Source organism: Schistocerca serialis, chromosome 1 (assembly GCF_023864345.2).
Source record: "Schistocerca serialis cubense isolate TAMUIC-IGC-003099 chromosome 1, iqSchSeri2.2, whole genome shotgun sequence".
In the NCBI taxonomy this organism is placed as follows: domain Eukaryota; kingdom Metazoa; phylum Arthropoda; class Insecta; order Orthoptera; family Acrididae; genus Schistocerca; species Schistocerca serialis.
This window is the reverse complement of record NC_064638.1, coordinates 1,030,344,177-1,030,368,843: the sequence shown is the minus strand read 5'-3', so window position 1 is coordinate 1,030,368,843 and position 24,667 is coordinate 1,030,344,177. Positions and strand designations below refer to the sequence as shown.

General features: G+C 45.7%; 1 protein-coding gene across 1 annotated transcript in view; it reads right to left on the bottom strand.

Annotated features, from left to right (window-relative positions):
- LOC126413955 (protein unc-13 homolog 4B-like) overlaps nt 1–24,667 on the bottom strand; it is a 176,763-nt gene that overhangs the window by 34,100 nt on the left and 117,996 nt on the right. The window contains exons 7-8 of the mRNA XM_050083307.1: nt 10,429–10,635; nt 5,433–5,630 (exon numbers count right to left, since the gene is read on the bottom strand). Coding sequence (XP_049939264.1) covers nt 5,433–5,630; nt 10,429–10,635 — 405 coding nt within the window. The remainder of the gene's footprint in view (nt 1–5,432; nt 5,631–10,428; nt 10,636–24,667) is intronic.

Genomic DNA, 24,667 nt, shown 5'->3' with positions numbered 1-24,667 from the left:
TGCATCTGGATGACACAGTTCCTCCCGCGCAAAAAAAAAAAAAAAAAGAAAAAGTGGAACAACTTTAAAACTACCACGTAGCCGCCCAAAATGAAAACATCGAGACTGCTTTCATTTGCCCAGGTCTGTTTTCTCTAGCTTTCTTGGCAGGCCTGTCGGTAAAAACTCGCCGCCAAGAGGTTCTCTTTAACCGGAATAGGGTCTCGACAAATAATTAATTTTGCTTTGTCTGGACGCATAAAATTATTTTCAAACCGAGCTTTTTAGAAAATCATCCCCCCTGTCAGACAACATTTGCAATTGTAAGTACCTGGAGCCACACGCGACCGTCTGGAACCACAGCGACAAAGTGTCAAGGGCGACAGAGAGTACCTGTCGTTGAGAGGTCAGCGCACTGCTCTCTCCTCGGATGCACCTCCATCCGGAATTTGCTCCGTCCCTAGTAACACCCCCGCAGTCCACAAACGGCTTTCCAGACGGCTTTACAATGACTCGTCAATTTCTTCTCCAGAGACATTTAATAAAGAAACATGTGACTAGATATTTATATAAAAAGATGAAATCAGATGTTTGTGAGCGACTCAATCTTCACAACCGTTGTTATTACCCATGATCCTAACGAACAGATTCTACACTGACAGAAGAAAACTCTCAACACCAAAATATAATCTATGTAGAGTAATGAAACTTCCGGAATACTTTTATCTAGGTAACATATTTAAATGATTAACATTGCAAGATCACAGGTTAATGTAAGTGCGAGACTAGCCATTGCAAATGTGAAGTGCTGGTACATTAATAACCGGTGTAAGCGTCAGAATTCTGAATGTAAGCATGCAGACGAGCATGCATTGACTTACAAAGGTGCCGAATGTCAGTTTGTGAGGTGGGTCTCCATGCTGTTGCATTTTATCGATCAAAACTGGAACAGTCATTGCTGTTGGTGGATGATGTCGACCGATGATGTTCGATATGCGCTCGACTGGAGACAGATCTGGTGATCTAACAGCCCAAAGCATCATGTAGACACACTTTAGAGCATGTCGGGGTACAACTGCGGAAAGTGGGCGAGCGTTATCCTGTTGGAGAACTCCACCTGGAAAGCTGTTCATGAATGGCAGCACAACAGGTCGAATCACCATACTGACGTACAAATATACAGTCAGGGTGTGTGGGATAACCATGAAAGTACTCTTGCTGTCGTACGAAATGGCACCCCAGAACATAAATTCAGGTGTAGGTCCAGTGTGTCCAGCGGCACAAAAAGGTCGATTGCAGACCCTTATCAGGCTCCTTCTAACCAACCCACGGCCTTGACTGGCACCGAGGCAGAACCGGTTTTCATCAGAAAACACAAAAAATCTCCACCCTGCCCTCCAGTGAACTCTCGGTTGACACCACTGAAGTCGCAAATGGCGGTGGTTTGGGGTCAGTGGAGTTCGTTGCATCACTGTGGTGTCAACTGCTGCTCGAATTGCTGCCGCAGATTCAGTACTACGCCCCAGAGCGGTAAACCGATTTCGATGGTCTTCACTCTCGGTATTGCCATCTGGCTGTCCGGAGCGCGGTCTCCTTGCAACCATGCATTCTCCCGGTCACCGCTGCCAGCAATCATGTACAATGACTACATTCCTGGCACGCATTTCTGCAATATAACATTCAGTTTCTCATAGCCCTATTATAAGACCTCGTTCAAACTCAGTGAGGTGTTCATAATGGCGTCTCTGCAGCCTTAAAAGCATTCTTGACTAACGTCAACTCACCACGTCAAAATCTCAAAGGTAATCAAAGCTCACGACAGTTACAGTGTGTATTTAAAGCAAACTTGATTCGCTACTAGCGCCATTCTTGTGCGACTGGCACGAAATTTGAATAGACATCATCTTTCAGATACAGAAGCGCGCCTACCAACTTACGTTTATGTCACACAACTCCCTCATGGTGTTGCGATTTTTTGCCGTCACTGCACAGCCCGGTTCAATCATCACACACGTTTCAATAAATCGGTACAACAAAAAACGAAACGTGAAAAGTATCAGTCTAACCCTAGGGTAACGCCTTGAAACTGGCGTCGCCCTTTCTTCCACATCTTCTTAAGTACACAGAAGACATTTCTATCTTCCAAGATGACCACAGTCATGAAACTTCCTGGCAGATTAAAACTGTGTGCCAGACAGAAACTCGAACTCGGGACCTTTTGCCTTTCGCGGTAAAGTGCTCTAGCAACTGAGCTAACCAAGGACAATTCACGATCCGTCGTCACAGCTTTACTTCCACCAGTACCTCATCTCCTACCTTCCAAACTTCACAGAAATTCTCCCACGAAACTTGCAAGGTTAGCTCTCCTGGAAGAGAGACATGGCTTAGCCACAGCCTGCTACTCCGCTGCAGAGTGAAACCCTAATTCTGGAAACATCCCCCAGTCTGTGGCTAAATCATGTCTCTTCCAGGAGAGCTAGTCTTGCAAGGTTCGTAGGAGAACTTCTTGGATGGTAGGAGACGTGTTCTGGCCGGAGTGAAGCTGTGAGGACGGATCGTCAGTCGTACTTAGGTGGCTCAGTTGGTAGGTCCCGACTTCGGGTCTCGGTCTGGCACACAGTTTTAATGTGACAGGAAATTTATATCAGTGCACATACTGGTGCAGAGTGAAAATCTCATTCTGACTACACACATGTTCATAGGGCAGCAAGAATACGTTTCGGGTTGACGAAAAGTACAGAACATATCGCAGTTCGACTATACCCATAAATCATTCAATCTCAATCACAAGTAAAACGTTCGGGATTAATTTTATGTCCTGTGCGCTTATAAACAAAGTGCCACTACCAGATTTTTGCTTTACCAAAAGCACAGTTCAATAGTCAGAACACGGTAGCACTGGGAGGGAAAGAAACATAAATGAATGTGTAAGAGACAAACTGGAAGCTGACGACTTCTCTTTTTGTTTGTTTATTTCTTTTGCACATAACTAGAACCGTACATCGTTTTCAGTCTATTGCATATTTTATGTCCTCAAAGAATATACATTGCATTCTATAGGTAGTAAAAATTAGTTGATAGCATAACTTCTGCCTTACTATGTAACCAAAACACCTTTGATGCAAGTACAGTTTACATGCACGGGCGTGGGCGTAATAATAATATAATTATTGTTATTTTTTAATCAATAGAACATTCTTCATCGTAATCAAATGAAAGAGTTTGGTGTTATTATTGATAAATGTGAAAGTTGTTTAGGAATAAGAGAAATATGTTTTATATAAGTTTGACAAAGTATTGAAGCCATATATGATACATTCTTGTTTTGTTCCTTTTTTTAATATAACATCCCTCTATCTCACATTAAGTATCAACGATTTTCCAATACAACCTGAATTAAACATTGACGATTTCAATTTTGGTCTGAATATTTTTCATTTTTACGTAACAGACAGGAGGATACCTACGTAAAACAAAAATGTTCCATAGGTCTCGGGGTAATTTATATACTCACACTCAGTTTCTACCTTTGCAGAAAAGAGAACCACTTGCATGAATATCAAGAGCTCAGATGGAAACCCATTTCTAAGCAAAGAAGGGAAAGCAGGAAGGTGGAAGGAGTATATAGACGGTCTATACAGGGGCGATGTTCTTGAGGACAATATTATGGAAATGGAAGAGGATGTAGATAAAGATGAAATGGGAGATATGATACTGCGTCAAGAGTCTGACAGAGCACCGAAAGACCTGAGTCGAGACAAGGCCCCTGGGAGTAGACAACCTTCCATTAGAACTACTGACAGACTTGGGAGAGCCAGTCCTGACAAAACTCTACCATCTGGTGAGCAAGATGTACGAGACAGGCGAAATTCCCTAAGACTTCAAGAAAAATATAATAATTCCAATCCCAAAGAAAGCAGGTGTTGACAGATGTGAAAATTACCGAACTGTCAGTTTAATAAGTCACAGCTGCAAAATACTAACGCGAATTCTTTACAGACGAATGGAAAAACTGGTAGAAGCCGACCTCGGGGAAGATCAGTTTGGATTCCGTAGAAATGTTGGAACACGTGAGGCAATACTGACCCTACGACTTATCTTAGAGAAAGATTCAGGAAAGGCAAACCTACGTTTCTAGCATTTGTAGACTTAGAGAAAGCTTATGACAATGTTGACTGGAATACTCTCTTTCAAATTCTAAAAGTGGCAGGGGTAAAATACAGGGAGCGGAAGGCTATTTACGATTTGTACAGAAACGAGATGGCAGTTGTAAGAGTCGAGGGACATAAAAGGGAAGCAGTGGTTGGGAAGGGATTGAGACAGGGTTGTAGCCTCTCCCCGATGCTATTCAATCTGTATGTTGAGCAAGCAGTAAAGGAAGGAAAAGAAAACTTCGGAGTAGGTATTAAAATCCATGGAGAAGAAATAAAAACTTTGAGGTTCGCCGATGACATTGTAATTCTGTCAGAGACAGCAAAGTACTTGGAAAAGCAGTTGAACGGAATGGACAGTGTCTTGAAAGGAGGGTATAAGATGAACATCAACAAAAGCAAAACGAGGATAATGGAATGTGGTCGAATTAAGTCGGGTGATGCTGAGGGAATTAGATTAGGAAATGAGGCACTTAAAGTAGTGAAGGAATTTTGCTATTTGCGGAGCAAAATAACTGATGATGGTCGAAGTAGAGAGGATATAAAATGTAGACCGGCAATAGCAAGGACAGCGTTTCTTAAGAAGAGAAATTTGTTAACATCGAGTATAGATTTAAGTGTCAGGAAGTATTTGTATGGAGTGTGTCCATGTATGGAAGTGAAACATGGACGATAAATAGTTTAGACAAGAAGAGAATAGAAGCTTTCGAAATGTGGTGCTACAGGAGAATGCTGAAGATTAGATGGGTAGATCACATAACTAATGAGGAGGTATTGAATAGAATTGGGGAGGAGAGGAGTTTGTGGCACAAGTTGACTAGAAGAAGGGATCAGTTGGTAGGACATGTTCTGAGGCATCAAGGGATCACCAATTTAGTACTGGAGGGCAGCGTGGAGGGTAAAAATCGTAGACGGAGACCAAGAGACGAGTACACTAAGCAGATTCAGAAGGATGTAGGCTGCAGTAGGTACTGGAGATGAAGAAGCTTGCACAGGATAGAGTAGCATGGAGAGCTGCATCAAACCAGTCTCAGGACTGAAGACCACAACAACAACAACAACAACAACACTCAGTTTCTAGACGGTTCATCGCTTCCGGTTTCTGGGTGAATCTAAGACACTGATCGCACACTTAAAGAAAGCGATCGTTATGAAGTAACGCCCGATAGGTATGAAACACACACAATGAGGGTACGACCTTAACTGAACAGAGCTACAAAGGAACACTGCCGTAGCCTACGCTTACTTATGATAGTCTACGCAGTAGCGTACCGCAGTCTTGGAGCTCTAGGCGGTACTTACGTAGAGGTGGTCGTCAACGGCCTGGCGCACGGCGGGCCGGAAGCTGTCCCAGGCGACGTCGAGCAGGCGGCAGAGGTGCCTGGGCCGCAGCCGGGCGTACAGCACGGCCAGCGTGTCGTCCATGTGCCGCAGCCACGCCTCCCGCTCGCCGCCCAGCTGCTGCGGGTCCAGCAGCGCTCGCCGCACTCCGCACACCACCTGGCTGCACACAGGGGCCACGCTGCACACGCTGGCTACCTTTCTGGCAACGAGCTGAACGAAATAAGCTGTCAGGGAAGAAGAGTTTGCCACCACCTGGACACCTAATGCGCGCAGGGCTAGATTCGAGGGGAGCAAGGAATGAAAGAACAGGTCTTACCAAAAGACAGGGTCCAGTCACAGTAATGTGACCACAGCCTATATTCGACGTCAAAGTGCAATAACCTATCACAGAAGGCAACTGGCAGCATTAGAATGAACGGTATGTTGCTGTGGGAAAGCGGGGGGGGGGGGGGGGGGGGGGTACATAGAAAACAGTACAACAGTCGGTGTCACATTGCAGAAACGAAGTGTATTGTCTGTTGTTAGAAAGGGCGTGGTCATTAGCTTTCGGGCCAAGGTTCGAAGCATTTCTGAAACAATTCACACGCCGCCGTGTTTAAAGTATAGTACGTATGGCAAAATGGCACTATCCAAAACTGGTGCAGAGACAACTGTGGTGCATCACGCGCCATAGATGACAGGGGCGAACAACGGCTGCGGAGACGTGTAAGGCGAATAGATGTGCAACTGTTGAGCAAATGACCGTCCCTATGAACCAAGCAGCTACCAATAGTGTGTCCTCAACGACCGTTCAGCGAACGTTGCTGCGTCTGGACCTCCACAGTAGGAGCATGGTTCATCCAGCAATGATGAGTGATACTCATCGGCGACGGACGCTGTAGTTTGGACGCTAATACCACAATTGGGCGTCCACTGAGTGGCAACAGGTGTTCTTTTCAGATAACAGATGGCTCAGTCTGCATCTACCTTTGGGGACCATGTCTAACCTTGCATCCAGTTTGTTTCTCCTCGTCACAATGGCATCTGCCAGCATGACAATGACATGCAACATTTCACACAGCTTGCATTCTAAGTGTGTGGTTCGAAGAGGGTGAGTTTACCGTACTACCCTAGCCACCAGAGTCCTCAGATTTGATCCCAGTCGAGAATGCGCGAGACACCTTGATCGGGCTGTTTTCTCTCATCCGAGAACCCTAGCGAAGTTGGCTGGGGGCACTAGAGTCAGAATGGCTCCACGTGCCTGTCAGTACCTTCCAGAACCTCGCTGGCTCTCTATAGATAGCTACTGAGGCCTTTGACATGCGGTCACATTAATGTGAATGGACAGTGTAAAAGCATAATCTGACTCAGAAATGCAAACAATAACCACAATAAATGCAGTCTGTTCGAAAGTGCATATTTTTCCACACCTGTAAAATCAAAATCCGCAGACATTTTTCCCGGGGTCAGGGAGGTACAAGACTCTATATTTGTCATTTGTGATATAAATCAGTTGGTCAGTTCGGAGACCTGTCATAGCACAAGAACTACATTTTATAGGTGGCACAAAAGGCTTATTATACCCCAGAGAAGGGATGTTTGTCCACTTACGTTAAGAAGTGTATGAAGTGTATGGGAATTCTGTAATGAATAAAAATCGTGTACACCAGTTTCCATGGTGACGTGTGTGTGTGGGGGGGGGGGGGGGAGGCAGGGGGGGGTACAAGAGGTTTTTCTCCACAACGCAATAAAGACTTTGCCTGTCCCATTCTTCGATAGAACTCATGAAAATTATGAGGGTGTTCCTACAAAAAAGCATTGCAAGTTACATCAGGTCCCAAGCATGCTTATTCGGTTTCACGTCAGCAAATAAACCGCATCCATCCATTTCGGCTGATTCCTGCCTCCGGTAGGAAGGTATTCAAGTGCGGTGAGCTTGGCCATTTTCACCTGTAAAAACGAACCCTTCTCCCAAATTCTGACCATTGACCATTGGAGGATCCTGTTGCAATACTGGACTGTTGTTAAATTAACCCCCACAGCGATGAGAGGCTGTCTGTCTCTGTAGGAGGACTGAGGTTCCGTCCTCGTACTGCCAGTGACTTTCCTTGGTGTGAGGAGTGGGGTGAACTCAGCCTCGTGATACCAGCTGAGGTCCTGCTTGAGTAAGAAGGTCTGGGAAGCTGACAGCAGCCGGGACAGCAGTGTCCTAACCCTATGCACCTGCATACTGCAGCCGCTTGGTTATTACTAACACATTTGATAGTATGTTAAAATATTATGTGTTTATTCATGCCAATTTGTGTGGAACATTCGGTTTCTTCTTTTTATATAGATAACAGACTATAAGAAAATAGCAAATGAATAAATAACTCAAATGACGCCACTGGGAGGGGGCAGTAGACGGAGCTTTAGCGATGAGAGGCGTCCGTTATAGTTACAAGATACTGGCACAAAATCCAACTCTCATACCTCCCTGGTGAGCCTGTGAAACTACATTCCTGGGGAAAGTGCATTGCTACTTAGCAGCCGCCACATTCCTCTCTGACGATCTTCTTAGGCACGCAAACCCTGCACTCCTCAGTGAAGAGAACCCAGTATTGTTGGCTCAGGTTCAGTTCCTAGTTATACCAATTTCTTCGCGCACCAGTTTTCTAGGGAGCGGCTGATAGCTACTGTTGATTAGAATGGACACCTTGAGACCAAATTTATCATGTAGAGACAGTTGTACATCGATTATGTACTCACAGTTTTCCCAGTTGCCTCCAAAAACACAGTACATAGTTATGTTGCATTCTTTTTGAGGTAACTAAGAGCCATAATTTGTACGTAGAGGTCATCAACTAGTTTTATTGACTGTCGGCGGCCACTATGTGTGGATCATCGGTGTCCTTAGTCTCACGATAGATCTTGAATGTTTGAATATTGTCTCTGTGGTGTAAGCTACGTCGGCGGGCAACTTGCCGTGCTTACAATCGTTCATGCACTAGAGTGACAATATTCCCTTGGAACTCACTCTTTGAGATAACGTTGACAGACTGGACATTATAGACAAGCATCATTATGGTTTTCACAACTGGAGACAGAGCTTTAGTGTACTGGGGTTGCAGATGTATCTCCTTCACATAGATGGACTTATACAGGGTGTTACAAAAAGATACGGCCAAACTTTCAGGAAACATTCCTCACACACAAATAAAGAAAAGATGTTATGTGGACATGTGTCCGGAAACGCTTAATTTCCATGTTAGAGCTCATTTTAGTTTCGTCAGTATGTACTGTACTTCCTCGATTCACCGCCATGATTTCATACGAGATACTCTACCTGTGCTGCTAGAGCATGTGCCTTTACAAGTACGACACAACATGTGGTTCAAGCACGATGGAGCTCCTGCACATTTCAGTCGAAGTGTTCGTACGCTTCTCAACAACAGATTCGGTGACCGATGGATTGGTAGAGGCTGACCAATTCCATGGCCACCACGCTCTCCTGACCTCAACCCGCTTGACTTTCATTTATGGGGGCATTTGAAAGCTCTTGTCTGCGCAACCCCGGTACAAAATGTAGAGACTCTTCGTGCTCGTATTGTGGACGGCTCTGATACAATACGCCATTATCCAGGGCTGCATCAGCGCATCAGGGATTCCATGCGACGGAGGGTGGATGCATGTATCCTCGCTAACGGAGGACATTTTGAACATTTCCTGTAACAAAGTGTTTGAAGTCACTCTGGTATATTCTGTTGCTGTGTGTTTCCATTCCATGATTAATGTGATTTGAAGAGAAGTAATAAAATGAGCTCTAACATGGAAAGTAAGCGTTTCCGGACACATGTCCACATAACATATTTTCTTTCCTTGTGTGTGAGGAATGTTTCCTGAAAGTTTGGCCGTACCTTTTTGTAACACCCTGTATAAGGATTTCCTGTAGCCGAAACGTACTGAGAAACAGATTTGCGACCGAAAGAACACAAACTAGGGAAGTAATGAGAGTGGTGAAAACGGGATTTAAGCAGCTTATTTGTGCAAACATGGAGCTTTCCTGTGTTGAACACCGGATCCCATTTCAGACGGAGGCATTTCGCAAAAGTTAAATTTGTAATAAGAGGGGCGTTCAATAAGTAATGGAATCCCTTTCTTTTCTGAAAGCAGGTTGGTTTTACTCAGGATTCCAATACACGATATTATTCCTCACTCCGTGGGCTACAAAATCGTATTTATTTAACATAACCTCCATTCACTGCGACGGCTTTACGCCACCTTACTGGGAAGGCTTGTATGACAGCATGGTACCAGTCTACTTGAGTACACCAGCTGGTGGACGACTATGTCAGCACTACCAACAGAGACGTCCAGTTGTGCAGCGAGATATTCGATTGTCATCCGTCGATCAACTTGAACGAGAATGTCGGCATGTTCCAACATTGCAAGAGTCATAGCTGTGTGCGACCGGCCGGAATATGGGAAACTGGACAGGTTTGTGCGATCTTATTGCTATGATGACAGTCGCTTCACCCAACGACTCACCGTGCTTTTGTTGACTGCCAGGTCTCTGTAGACATACTGCAAGCGCCTATGTATATATGCGATGATCTGGGTTTCCGCCAAAAGAAACTCAATGACCGCTCTTTGCTTGGAATGTGCCTCCGTTACAGACGTCATTTTGAAGGCTACATATAGCGCCGCCATTTATCGGCACTTTATGAAACTGCAGTGGCTGAAGCGGGAATATTGAACGATGTCCCACATCATATTTCGCAGTTTTTCAACCGAAATGTACCGAAGAAAAAAGTGTTGCATTACTTATTGGACGCCCTTCGTGTCTTTCTCAAGGTGATAGATGTGGAAGCAATTTCTTAAATCTGGAGATAAAATTTTTGTGCTTTGTTAGTTTGCGCTTTTTTCGTCAGTCTCCGCGTCGACTACCCTAGGCGTGGATGTGCCAGAAAGGGTCGCGTCGGCGCTCTGGGCTGACCTTGCGGGCGATGAAGTCTATCCTGGCGCAGAGGTGGACGGCGAGCGTGTTGGCGGTGTCCTCGATGGTGTCGGCGAGCCTCTCCTGCAGAGCCTCCACTTCCTCCGGCTCCGAGCTTCGGGCCGCCACATCGTCCAGCGACAGCTCCGCCAGCTGCTGCACCAGGAAGGCGCGCGCCTGCTCCATGTTGCTCACCGACACGCACAGCTGCAAACGCACACCGTCACATATTTCATTAGTGCTGGTGTATACTGCCTGGAAGACGTGATTACATTGATTACAGTGAAAAGTCTCTGCAGCGATGTCCAATTTTCGGGGGCAATACCTAATGGGCTGAGACGTGCAGTTGGATTGAGCTGGGAGGCGTGGTTCAAAATGGTTCAAATGGCTCTGAGCACTATGGGACTTAACATCTATGGTCATCAGTCCCCTAGAACTTAGAACTACTTAAACCTAACTAACCTAAGGACATCACACAACACCCAGCCATCACGAGGCAGAGAAAATCCCTGACCCCGCCGGGAATCGAACCCGGGAACCCGGGCATGGGAAGCGAGAACGCTACCGCACGACCACGAGATGCGGGGGAGGCGTGCTGGAGTAGTCTGTGCACTTGTGCAAAGGCTCTGTGCCACGGTGGCGTGGTGCATACCGCATTTTCCTAGTGAGGAGGCGACTCGGGTTCGAATCCTAGCTTTGGTACAAATTTTCAAAAATGGTTCAAATGGCTCTGAGCACTATGGGACTTAACGTCTGAGGTCATCAGTCCCCTAGAACTTAGAACTACTTAAACCTAACTAACCTAAGGACATCACACACATCCATGCCGGAGGCAGGATTCGAACCTGCGACCGTAGCGGTCGCGCGGTTCCAGATTGTAGCGCCTAGAACCGCTCGGCCACTCCGGCCGGCTTAAAAATTTTCATTGAGCGTTTCAGTTATATATAAGGATCACTGTGTATGCACATGTTAGTGAACACTCTATACGTACTCTTCCTTCCTGTGACATTTAAGTATGTTTAGTGTGTTCACTTAAAAGGGTCCCCATCACGTAGTTTATTCTGTAAGTAATATTTTATTGCCAAACTTACGTCATAAGTTACTATAAATTACAGCAGCTGTTGTAAATGTTGTCCATCCGTTTCTGCGCACTTGTCGATGCCTTTGACCATGTTCCTGGGTACTCTTGTGAGATTTACACTGTCTGTTTCGTTTATGGCTTCCATAATGTTTGACTTCAGTTCCTGCAGAGTATGGGGATCGCTACTGTAAACAATATCTTTCAAGCAGCCCTATCGAAACGAGTCTGGACTACTAAGATCAGGGGATCGTGGGGGGCCACAATCCTGTCGAAATGAATCTTTCACCGAAAAATTCCTGTAGCATCTCCACAGCAGAGCGAGATGTATGGCAAGTGGCGCCGTCCTGTTGCAACCAGTAGTCGCGGTCATCCTCTTATAGTAAGGCTGTGAACTGTTGGATAATTTCTCGGTAGACAGTAGGAGCCACAGTTGTTTCAAAAACCAAAGTCCTTTTATTCGTAGTCTTCATACTGTACTCCATAAGCCTTTTTCTTGGGGGGGGGGGGGGGGTTAGAGGAGACTCAATGAAAGTGTGCGGGTGCGGGTTGTTAGTACCCCAGTTCCGGGGGTTCTGGCTATTAACGTACCCACCAAGCTATATCTGTAAAATACACTTCGTCTAAAACGCCACTGTTGCCTCTAATCAGGGTTTTGAACCATTGACAGTATTCTGTCATAATAAGCGTTATTCAGTGCATGGAAAAAAACTGAATGCAGTACGGATAACATTTCAGTATTACACTGAAATGGAAAAAGTCATGGGATAGCGATATGCACATATAAGCTCAGCGCGTTGGTGGAGCAGTCATTTGTTAGTTTGCTGATTTCATGTGAAAAGGTTAGCGAGGTGATTAAGACCGCAAGACGGGAATTAACAGACCTTGAACGCGAAGCTAGAAGCAAGCGACATTCCATTTCGGAAACAGTTAGGAAATTCTATTTTCCGAGATCGATTGTGTTGAGTGTTTTTGCGAGAATACCAACTTTGAGGCATTACCTCTCACCACGGATAACGCAATGGCCGACAGCCTTCACTTAACGACCGAGAGCATCGACATTTGCGTAGAGTTGCCAACGTTGCGTGAAATAACCGCAAAAATCAATGTGGCACGTACGACGAACGTATCCGTTTGGAGAGTGCGGCGAAATTAGCCGTTAATGTGCTATGGCAGCAGACGACCGACGCTAGGGCCTTTGCTAACAGCATGACATCACTTGTAGCGCCATTTCTGGGCTCGTGAACAGATCCTAGATGACTGACTAACCGTGGTGATTTCATTTGGTAAGAGCTGATGGTAGGGTTCTAGTGTGTCGTAGACCCTACGAAGCCATGGACCTAAGTTGTCAACAAAGCACTTTGCAAGATGGTGGTGACTCAATAATGGTGTGGCTGCGTTTACATGGAATGTACTGGGTCCTCTGGTCCAACTGAACTGGTCATTGACTGGAAATGGTTATGTTCGGCTATTGGACATCATTTGCAGTCATTCATGGACTTCAAGTTCCCAAACAACGATGGAATTTTTATGGATGACTATGCGCCATGTTTCCGTGCCACAGCTGTTCCTGATTCTTTGGAGAATATTCTGGACAATCCGAGTGAATGATTTGGACAGCCAGATCGGCTGACATGCATCCCATCGCACATTTATGGGAGATAGGTCAGTTCGTGCATAAAATTCTGCACCGGTAACACTACCAAATTATCGACGGCTGTAGTGGCAGCATGGATCAGTATTTCTGCAGGGGACTAGCTGCGCTATGCCGAGTAAACGGAGGTCCGATACAATATTAGGATGTATCCCATGACTTTTGTTACCTCAGTGTATTCTCTATACAATATGGGATGAACCAAGTGAAATGTTCTTTTCCTGGCTTAAACTACGCTAAGAGTTATGGGGAGTTTATGTAATTGCTGCTTTAACATACTGAATGGCCTGCCTTTTTAAAACTGAGTTTCGTTTGACACGTTTCTTCTGTAACATCGAACTTGTATCACGAAATTTTGTAACTAACTTCTGACTAATACACGCATCAAAAAAAATTTTCCACCACCTCGGTTCCGAGAATTCCGGAACCTGTACAGAAAATTGGAATAGAGATCAACATAATCATTTTCGCCCCTTTTTATTGCTCATGAAAACCACATATTGCATGTTGTACCACCATACAGCGAGACCTTTAGAGGTGGTGCTTGCTCCAGATTGCTGTACACACCGGTACTTCTAATACCCAGTAGCAAGTCCTCTTGCATTGATGCATGCCAGTATTCGTCGTGGCATACTATCCACAAGTTCATCAAGGCACTGTTGGCCCACATTGTCCCACTCCTAAACGGCGATTCGGCGTAGATCCCTCAGAGTGGTTGGTGGGCCACATCTTCCATAAACAGCCCTTTTCAATCTATTCCAGGCGTGTTCGATAGGATTCATGTCTGGAGAACATGCTGGCCACTCTAGTCGAGCGATGTCGTTATCCTGAAGGAAGTCATTCACAAGATGTGCACGATGAGGGCGCGAATTGTCGTCCATGAAGACGAATGCCTCGCCAATATGCTGCCGATATCGTTGCACTATCGGTCGGAGGATGTCATTTACATATCGTACATTCGTTACGGCGCCTTCCATGACCACCATGTACATCGGCCCCACCTTGCTGCACTCGCTGGACAGTGTGTCTAAGGCGTTCAGCCTGATCGGGTTGCCTCCAAACACGTCTCCGACGATTGTCTGGTTGAAGGCATATGCGACACTCATCAGTGAAGAGAACGTGATGCCAATCCTGAGCGGTTCTTTCGGCATGTTGTTGGACCCATCTGTACCGCGCTGCATGGTGTTGTGGTTGCAAAGATGAACCTCGCCATGGACGTCGGGAGTGAGGTTGCGCATCATGCAGCCTATAGGCTGTTTGAGTCGTAACATGACGTCCTGTGACTACACGAAAAGCATCATTCAACATGGTGGCGTTGCTGTCGGGGTTGCTCCGAGCCGTAATCCGTAGGTATCGGTCAACCACTGCAGCAGTAGCCCTTGGCCGGCCTGAGCGAGGCATGACATCGACAGTTCCTGTCTCTCCGTATCTCCTCCATGTACGAGCAACATCGCTTTGGTTCACTCCGAGACGCCTGCATACTTCCATTGTTGAGAGCCCTTCCTGGTACAAAGTAACAATACGAACGCAATCGAACCGCGGTATTGATCGTCTAGGCATGGTTGAATTACAGACAACACGAGCCATGTACCCCCTTCCTGGTGGAATGACTGGAACTGCTCGGCTGTCGAACCCCCTCCGTCTAATAGGCACTGCTCATGCATTGTTGTTTACATCTTTGGGCGGGGGGTTTAGTGACGTCTCTGAATAGTCAAAGAGACTGTGTCTGTGATACAATACCCACAGTCAACTTCTGCCTTCGGGAGTTCTGGGAACCGGGGTGACGCAAAACTTTTTTTGATGTGTGTACTTCTCACTTGTGCTTCCTTCTCAGATTTCTCCGCCAACACATATCATTACATTTCATCAAAAAATAGTTTCAATCTCGAAGACACGTTCTTCAACAGTTAAGTGTATTTTAACAAATAAAAATACACTATTACGCAACCTTGTTCAAAAGCCAATGCTCAACAGTGACTGGCACAACTTAAGTGCTCAGGTAACAAACAGGCCTGCCGCTTCAGCTCGAGTGGTAGTAACAATATAAACATTATTTCACCCTTCTTACACCAGTACATGCATTTCAACAACAATATTCATTTAGTACTAAATTCTGAAAGATGGAGCCTCTTTTAATTTGAACACTTTGTAAATTCTCAAATGAACTGAAGGATCGACAGAAGAAACTAACTTACAAGAGCGTATTTTATGTTGCAGCGTGCTATATGTTTTCTTAAAATCAATAAGATTAAACAAATCATACAATAGACTAGGCTTTCTAGTGACAGATATGGTAAAACTTGTCGCCAGCATGTGCTGCATTCGAAAATACAACGTATAGTTGAGCAAACCAATCTTTACTAAACTGAGGGATAGTAATGTTTTTCGTCTAGATACTGCGTCACCTTAGCATATGTCTTTCTAATACACTCAAAGCACAGGGTGTTTTGGCGACAGTAAAACCGAGTTTTAGAGAAGTGTAGATTTGAAATCTACATCTACATGCACGGTAATCCATAAGTACCTCCGGGGCTTAAGTAGACGATTGCATGAAAACTAAAGACATACATAAAAGTGACACATATCGGTGAATACAGAATCTCTCCAATTTTCGACTGGTCATATATGCGTCGTGGCGGAATTCCAATAGGAAATGGGGGGAGGGGGGGGGGGCAGGCATGCCAGAACATGTAGACCAGTGTCGTCAAACTTTTTTGTTAAAGAGCCAATAATGACATTTCCGGGCAGAATCTCTGGCCGGATATCTTATTATTTGTTGATAACCAACATAAAGTATTGTATTTTGAGCCCGCAGTCAACTATTTGCAGTAACGGCGCCGTACGTTAGCGGCCAGTTAAAAGTCGGCGCCATTGGGAACGCTTCGTGTCAATTGTTCTCTGTTTCCGACTGCTACCATTCTTAGCGAAAAGATGCTGTGTTTTCTGTGTAAGCGGATGACTAACTGACTAACAACAGTTTTTGTACTTATATTTAGATGCATTATGTAGTATAAGACAACATCACGAATGTTTACTAAATGTTTTGAATACCCTTTTCGTCTACTCGTTGAGTTGTATTACAACAGCTGTAATTTAATTTTTTATATCTTTGCTGCAAATCTGAAATGCATTTGAAGATGACATAGACTGTAATGAGCATCGCGAATCCATGTTACGTCCGTCTAAAAATTTTATCACAGCAGCTTTGTGTGGTAATGCGATGTATACCAGGACATTACTGGGATTGTCTGACGCCAGTATTGTTACTCGCTTAGAGCCACCCATTGTCCTCCACTGAGTAAACGTGGAGGCGCGAACCCACCATACCACACAAAGAAGGCCGTTACTCCCTAGCAATTAGCAAATAACATTGTGACGACCTCTAGAACTCCTAAGATTCGATCACATACAATTAAGGTCGAAAACGAATTGAAGGCTCTCAAATTAGCCTTTAAAACTGAGTCAGACTACTCCAGACCATTCAGCAGTAAGGAAATTGTTATATAACTAGGGAAGGCCGAAATGCACGCTATAAGCTCACGCAGGATGGCGTGAGGTCTGAAACAGGATACGTAATGAATGCTATAAAGAAAAATACGTAGCTGCTGGAATACTTAACTTTAACCCATCATTTGTATACATCGTTCTTGATGAGACATGCTTCATACGATAACTATCAATTGCTATGGCGCCTTGCTAGGTCGTAGCCATTGACTTAGCTGAAGGCTATTCTAACTATCTTCTCTGCAAATAAACGAGGCTTCGTCAGTGTTGCATCGCTAGCTCAGTCGTCCGTACAACTGGGGCGAGTGCTAGTAAGTCTCTCGAGACCTGCCGTGTGGTGGCGCTCGGTCTGCGATCACTGACAGTGGCGACACGCGGGTCCGACATGTACTAATGGACCGCGGCCGATTTAAAGCTACCACCTAGCAAGTGTGGTGTCTGGCGGTGACACCACAGAAATGACAACAGCTCTCAAAGAAACGAAAGCTAGGAAAGCATCTGGTTTGAGTGCATCCATTCGGAATTCCTCATCCACAGCAGGAAACAATTAAGAAATTGGCTAGCAGCGTTCTTTACTGATATATTCCAAACTGGAAACATATCCCATGATTTGAAAAGAGCAAAAATCATTCCAAACTGGAGAGCCACAGACCCATTGCTTTCCTTAGCACAGTATGTAAACTTTTGGAAAGAATACTGTATAACAGTATCAGCCACAAAATTTTCCAAAAGCTGCCTGTTGAACAGCCAGGATTTCGCCCAGTCGGCACCTGCACCGACCAGTTTCGCCCACTGACAGCTTTAACAGAAGCTGGATTCCAAAACAAAGAAAAGACTTTAATGGGTTTATAGCTCTAAGAGCGGCTTATGGTACTGTATGGAGGCAACGAGTTATATTCAAACTTTGAAGAGTCGTAACATCTCTTAAAATTGGAAACTTCATCAATGCTATGTTAAGCAATAGAAGTTTCCAAGTTCTAATGGGTAATAAAATGAGCCCTCTGATGAAGCCTAATAATGCCGCTCCACAAGGATCAGCGGTAGCCCCTCTTCTATTTTCCCTGTACATAGCAGATCTGCCTAAGACAACATCAATGAAATTTGGATATGCTGGTAATTGGGCTCTTGCTTCGACTCACAAAGGCCTGGGCATTAATGAGTCTGTCTTGACTGAAGACCTACAAATTGTTGGAAAATACTTCTGTAACTGGAGAATACAGCCAAGTGCTGCCAAAACAGAAGTTACCAACTTCCACCTTAGCAGCAACCTTGAAGACAAGAAAATAAAGGTACATTTTGAAGGGAAACAACTGTACCATAACAAATGTCCACGTTAACTAGGAGTCACTCTTGACAGTATGCTCAGCTTCAAATAGAACTTACTGTAGACTGCAGCTAAGATGAAATCACGAAACAACATCGTGCAGAAACTTCGTGGTACGACATGGAGATTATCAGCTCCAGCGCTAAGGACATCTGCTCTTGGACTGGTGAACCCGCTGGCAGAATATTGCGCTACAATCTGCATAAACAGTCCACACACCAGACTCTTCGATATGTAGCTCAATCAGACTATGTAAGTCACAAATACTCCAACTTTCTGGCTGCCTACTCTTAGCCATATCGCTCCCCCATTTTTGCGCCGTGAAGATGCTCTCAAGCGGGAGTTTACAAAAATAGCTGGTGATCCTTACCTCCCTTTGTATGAGGAAACAGACTTCGCTCACGTCACCCACTTCTAAAACGTGCAAAATCTCTGGTGGACAACGGAGCAACAACAGCAGACCGATCGACAGAAGTATGGGGAATAATGCGACCCCAGAACAGCTGAAGATGCCCTGCATTTCGACCAGGACATCAGGTTTTGAAGAGTATCGCAAGGTCTCGTCTGCACACGTTAGAATAAGGACAAATTGTAGAAGATGTGATGACTCGATATACAAATGCGGATGCGGACTAACAACATTGCCCAGCTGTGACTGTGGTGCAGAACGACGAACTTCTGAGCACATCATACGTACGTGCACAAAACGATCCTTTCCTGGGGATCAGGAGGACTTCTTGATAGTAACCAAGGCAGTTGGACATAAGCCTGTGACCTTCCGTGCTTTGTAAATAATGTAAATTTAAACATGACATGCTTTTCTACATGTTAAATATCTATATACACTCCTGGAAATTGAAATAAGAACACCGTGAATTCATTGTCCCAGGATGGGGAAACTTTATTGACACATTCCTGGGGGCAGATACATCACATGATCACACTGACAGAACCACAGGCTCATAGACACAGGCAACAGAGCATGCACAATGTCGGCACTAGTACAGTGTATATCCACCTTTCGCAGCAATGCAGGCTGCTATTCTCCCATGGAGACGATCGTAGAGATGCTGGATGTAGTCCTGTGGAACGGCTTGCCATGCCATTTCCACCTGGCGCCTCAGTTGGACCAGCGTTCGTGCTGGACGTGCAGACCGCGTGAGACGACGCTTCATCCAGTCCCAAACATGCTCAATGGGGGACAGATCCGGAGATCTTGCTGGCCAGGGTAGTTGACTTACACCTTCTAGAGCACGTTGGGTGGCACGGGATACATGCGGACGTGCATTGTCCTGTTGGAACAGCAAGTTCCCTTGCCGGTCTAGGAATGGTAGAACGATGGGTTCGATGACGGTTTGGATGTACCGTGCACTATTCAGTGTCCCCTCGACGATCACCAGTGGTGTACGGCCAGTGTAGGAGATCGCTCCCCACACCATGATGCCGGGTGTTGGCCCTGTGTGCCTCGGTCGTATGCAGTCCTGATTGTGGCGCTCACCTGCACGGCACCAAACACGCATACGACCATCATTGGCACCAAGGCAGAAGCGACTCTCATCGCTGAAGACGACACGTCTCCATTCGTCCCTCCATTCACGCCTGTCGCGACACCACTGGAGGCGGGCTGCACGATGTTGGGGCGTGAGCGGAAGACGGGCTAACGGTGTGCGGGACCGTAGCCCACCTTCATGGAGACGGTTGCGAATGGTCCTCGCCGATACCCCAGGAGCAACAGTGTCCCTAATTTGCTGGGAAGTGGCGGTGCGGTCCCCTACGGCACTGCGTAGGATCCTACGGTCTTGGCGTGCATCCGTGCGTCGCTTCGGTCCGGTCCCAGGTCGACGGGCACGTGCACCTTCCGCCGACCACTGGCGACAACATCGATGTACTGTGGAGACCTCACGCCCCACGTGTTGAGCAATTCGGCGGTACGTCCACCCGGCCTCCCGCATGCCCACTATACGCCCTCGCTCAAAGTCCGTCAACTGCACATACGGTTCACGTCCACGCTGTCGCGGCATGCTACCAGTGTTAAAGACTGCGATGGAGCTCCGTATGCCACGGCAAACTGGCTGACACTGACGGCGGCGGTGCACAAATGCTGCGCAGCTAGCGCCATTCGACGGCCAACACCGCGGTTCCTGGTGTGTCCGCTGTGCCGTGCGTGTGATCATTGCTTGTACAGCCCTCTCGCAGTGTCCGGAGCAAGTATGGTGGGTCTGACACACCGGTGTCAATGTGTTCTTTTTTCCATTTCCAGGAGTGTATGTATTGGGAAAGAAAAATGTTTCCTTGTGTGACGTAACGCTAACAAAGCACTAAATAAATAAACCACAGCTGCTGATCGCGCGAATCGCCCACGCCCGTAAGCTGTCAGTACAGGAAGACAAACAATAAAACACGCCCCTCTCACATCGTCTAACCCAGCAGTCGCCGCGCTGTTTAGACTTCTGACCCTGAGTTAAGCGACCAACTTTGCTTAGCTCACGACAGAAATCACGAACACCAATTAAAATTAAACATACTTTAAAGTATTATTGTCTCTGTAAGCATTTTTGCTTGTTAATGAATAGGAAAACTACGCTTTTGAGAAACTCTTAACGTTAGTTGTCATTTTTGGATTTGGCTGTTAGTTACTAGGTGCACACTATTACCAAATGCGACTAGTGATGGAGACAAATCTACCGCTCAGTTTTGTAACATCAAATTACTTCACAGCTACCGATAGGCAACCCAATGAGCATATTTCCAAAGCGAGCTACCTTCGCTGCACCTTCCCCGGGCACTTCGAGTCAGCGACTTCAGTTCACTGCATGCACGTATTGATATTCGCCGTATCACAAACGGAGCCCACAATAAGCGTCTCTAACGCGAGTTAAAAACTTGGGGAGATGCTCTGCCCTCTATTTTCTGTATGTCGTTTAGTTTTCGAGACGTCATCTTCTGAAACCCCAGGGGAATTTATAAATAACCATATATGTATTCCGCATGCCACTGCCAGTGCATGATGGAGAGTACTTTGTACCAATATTACACTACTGGCCGTTAAAATTGCTACACCAAGAAGAAACTCAGATGATAAACGGGTATTCATTGGACATATATTTTATACGAGAAATGGCATATGATTACATTTTCACGCAATTTGGGTGCATAGATCCTGAGAAATCAGTATCCAGAACAACCACCTCTGACCGTAATAACGGCCTTGATACGCCTGGGCATTGAGTCAAACAGAGCTTGGATGGCGTGTACAGGTACAGCTGGCCACGCAGCGTCAACACGATTACACAGTTCATCGAGAGTAGTGACTGGCGTATTGTGACGAGCCAGTTGCTCGACCACCATTCACCAGACGTTTTCAGCTGGTGAGAGATCTCGAGAATGTGCTGGCCAGGGCAGCAATCGAACATTTTCTGTATCCAGAAAGGCCCGTACAGAACCTGCGACATGCGGTCGTGCATTATCCAGCTGAAATGTAGGGTTTCGCGGGGATCGAATTAAGGGTAGAGCCACGGATCTTAACATATCTGAAATGTAACGTCCACTGTTCAAAGTGCCGTCAATGCGAACAAGAGGTGACCGAGACGTGTAACCGATGGGACCCCATACCATCACGCCGGGTGATAGGCCAGTATGGCGATGACGAATACACGCTTACAATATGCGTTCACCGCGATGTCGCCAAACACGGATGCGAGCATCAAGATGCTGTAAATACAACCTGGATTCATCCGGAAAAATGACGTTTTGCCAATCGTGCACCCTGGTTCGTCGTTGAGCACACCATCTCAGGCGCTCCTGGCTGTGATTCAGCGTCGAGGGTAGCCGCAACCATGGTCTCCGAGCTGCTGCAAACCTCGTCGAACTGTTCGTGCAGTTCGTTGTTGTCTTGCAAACGTCCCCATCTGTTGACTCAGGGATCGAGACGTGGCTGCACGATCCGTTACAGCCATGTCGATAATATGCCTGTCATCTCGACTGGTTGTGATACGAGGCCGTTGGGATCCAGCACGGCGTTCCGTATTACCCTCCTGAACCCACCGATTCCATATTCTGCTAACAGTCATTGGATCTCGACCAACGCGAGCAACAATGTCGCGATACGATAAACAGCAATCGCGATAGGCTACAATCCGACATTTATCAAAGTCGGAAACGTGATGGTACGCGTTTCTCCTCCTTACACGAGGCATCACAACAACGTTTCACCTGGCAACGCCGGTCAACTGCTGTTTGTGTAAGAGAAATCGGTTGGAAACTTTCCTCATGTAAGCACGTTGTAGGTGTCGCCACCGGCGCGAGCCTTGTGTGAATGCTCTGGAAAGCTAATCATTTGCATATCACAGCATCGTCTTCCTGTCGGTTAAATTTCGTGGCTGTAGCACGTCATCTTCGTGGTGTAGCAATTTTAATGGCCAGTAGTGTATTATTTTCTTTCCTACTTAATTTTCGAAGAGAGCAAAGGGAAAATTACTGTATATGCCTACGTATGCGACCTAATCTTTCTTACCTTGTTCTCTTGTTCCATACTCAAGATACATGATGGCAGCAAAGTTGTTTTAATATCTTCTTTGCATATAACTCCTTTAAATTTACCCAACAAAGGATGTCGTCCTGTTTCCAAAGATCCCTTTTAAATTCCCTTTAGTAACACTCTTATATGCACTGTACTGACCTCTTACGATCGTAGCAGTGGTATTCTGAATTTTTTCGATGTCTGTTCCCACGGCTACTTGATACAGACTCCAAACGCATGTATAGTATGTCGGATGGTCGGTTGGTTGATTTGCCGGAGGGGCCCAAACAGCGAGGTCATTGGTCCCATCGGATTAGAGAAGGAGGGGGAAGGAAATTGGCCGTGCCCTTTCACAGGAACCAGCCCGGCATTTGCCCGGAGCGATTTAAGGAAATCACGGAAAACCTAAATCAGGATGGCCATACGCGTGTTCGAACCGTCATTGTCCCGAATGCGAGTCCAGTGTGCTAACCACTACGCCACCTCGTTCGGTATGTGGGGTGGGATGGTTGTGGTTGTAGTAGTGTATACCCCTGGGATGCAAAATTAAAATTACGGTAATTATAAAACAGAGTGAAGCTCCCTATGCAATTATGCGCATTAACTTTCGAAAGGTAATGAAACAAGTCGTACAACGGATAACATTTTATAATATCTGAATTTAACAGGGGTAGTCGCACTCTTAGAAGTTAACAGTCATGCATGAAATACACAGGTCAACCACCTCGCGACACCGCATTTTAATTAAGGGAGGCACCTGAATGAAAATGCATGCTAATAAAATATGCTATTTAGTTCCCTTCACATGAATTCAGGTGGGAAAGAACTTAAACAACATAACAATAAACGTAAAATTAAAGACACAAATTATGTCTAACTCCGATATTGGTACCAATTTTAGGATCATGTAATGAATATTGCCAATAGTCAAGCGAAGAACGTATCAGAAAGTGTGATGAAAAGTGAACTCGGAAGAACAAACACCGTTCACAGATGCAAAGTGCACCCTACAAATCATACAGTTAACTACGGTCATCGTTCACCAACTCCACACGATTAATAAATACCGCACCCCTGAACTACGAGTATTTCACGGTAAAGCATTACTAGCCAAATCTCACCAAATAAACTTCCATCAATCGGCTGCAAGCGCCCAAGCTACGAGCTTCGGTTCATAACATTTATTTAACTTTGCATTTATTGTTATCTTGTTTAAGTTCTTTCCCATCTCAATTCACGTAAAGGGAACTAAATAGCATATTTTATTAGCATGCATTTTGAAAAAAAAATGGTTCAAATGCCTCTGAGCACTATGGGACTTAACATCTGAGGTCATCAGTCCCCTAGAACTTAGAACTACTTAAACCTAACTAACCTAAGGACATCACACACATCCATGCCAGAGGCAGGATTCGAACCTGCGACCGTAACGATCACGCGGTTTCAAACTGAAGCGCCAAGAACCGCGCAGGCCAGTTCGGCTGGCCATGCATTTTCATTCAGATGCCTCCCTTAACTAAAATGTGGTGTCGTGAGGTGGTTGACCTTTGTATTTCATGCATGACTATCAGCTTCTAAGGGTGGGACTGCCCCTGTTTAATTCAGATTTTATAACCCATTTTCGCGTGTGCGGCCCAAGAGGATGCCAGCAAGACCATCATTCGTGGCAGCAGGAAGTAGATACTGTAGACTCAAACTCTAACTTTTTTCTCACGTTTTGGAAAACTCCAAGTCATCCATCAACGATGGTACTGATTCCGAGTGCCATCTAATCTCCTGACAAGTTTTGCCAAGATTGCGACCGTCGCCCCAATGAAATTTCAAGATCTCGACAGTGCGGCAGCAAGAGTGAGATTTTTTGTTCATTTTACAGGTGGTTTGACCAGAAGTTAAAACTGTCTTCCTAGCCACACTCCAGAGCAGCTGTTGACACACTGAGATTTGCGGTTCCTACGGAAAATTTCCCATCACCGATTTCCTTAACTAGAGGAGACATTCTTCCATGCAGGCATCGCAACATTGCACGGGCGCTTTCTAGCTGCCTGATGCATTACCTCCTATCGCGTTAACATGGCCAGCAACGAGTTGGGGGAAGCCCGAGGGTGGAGGTTGCGTCAGCCCTGAACACTACTCAAGGTTATATGTTTACGGCTGTGGTGG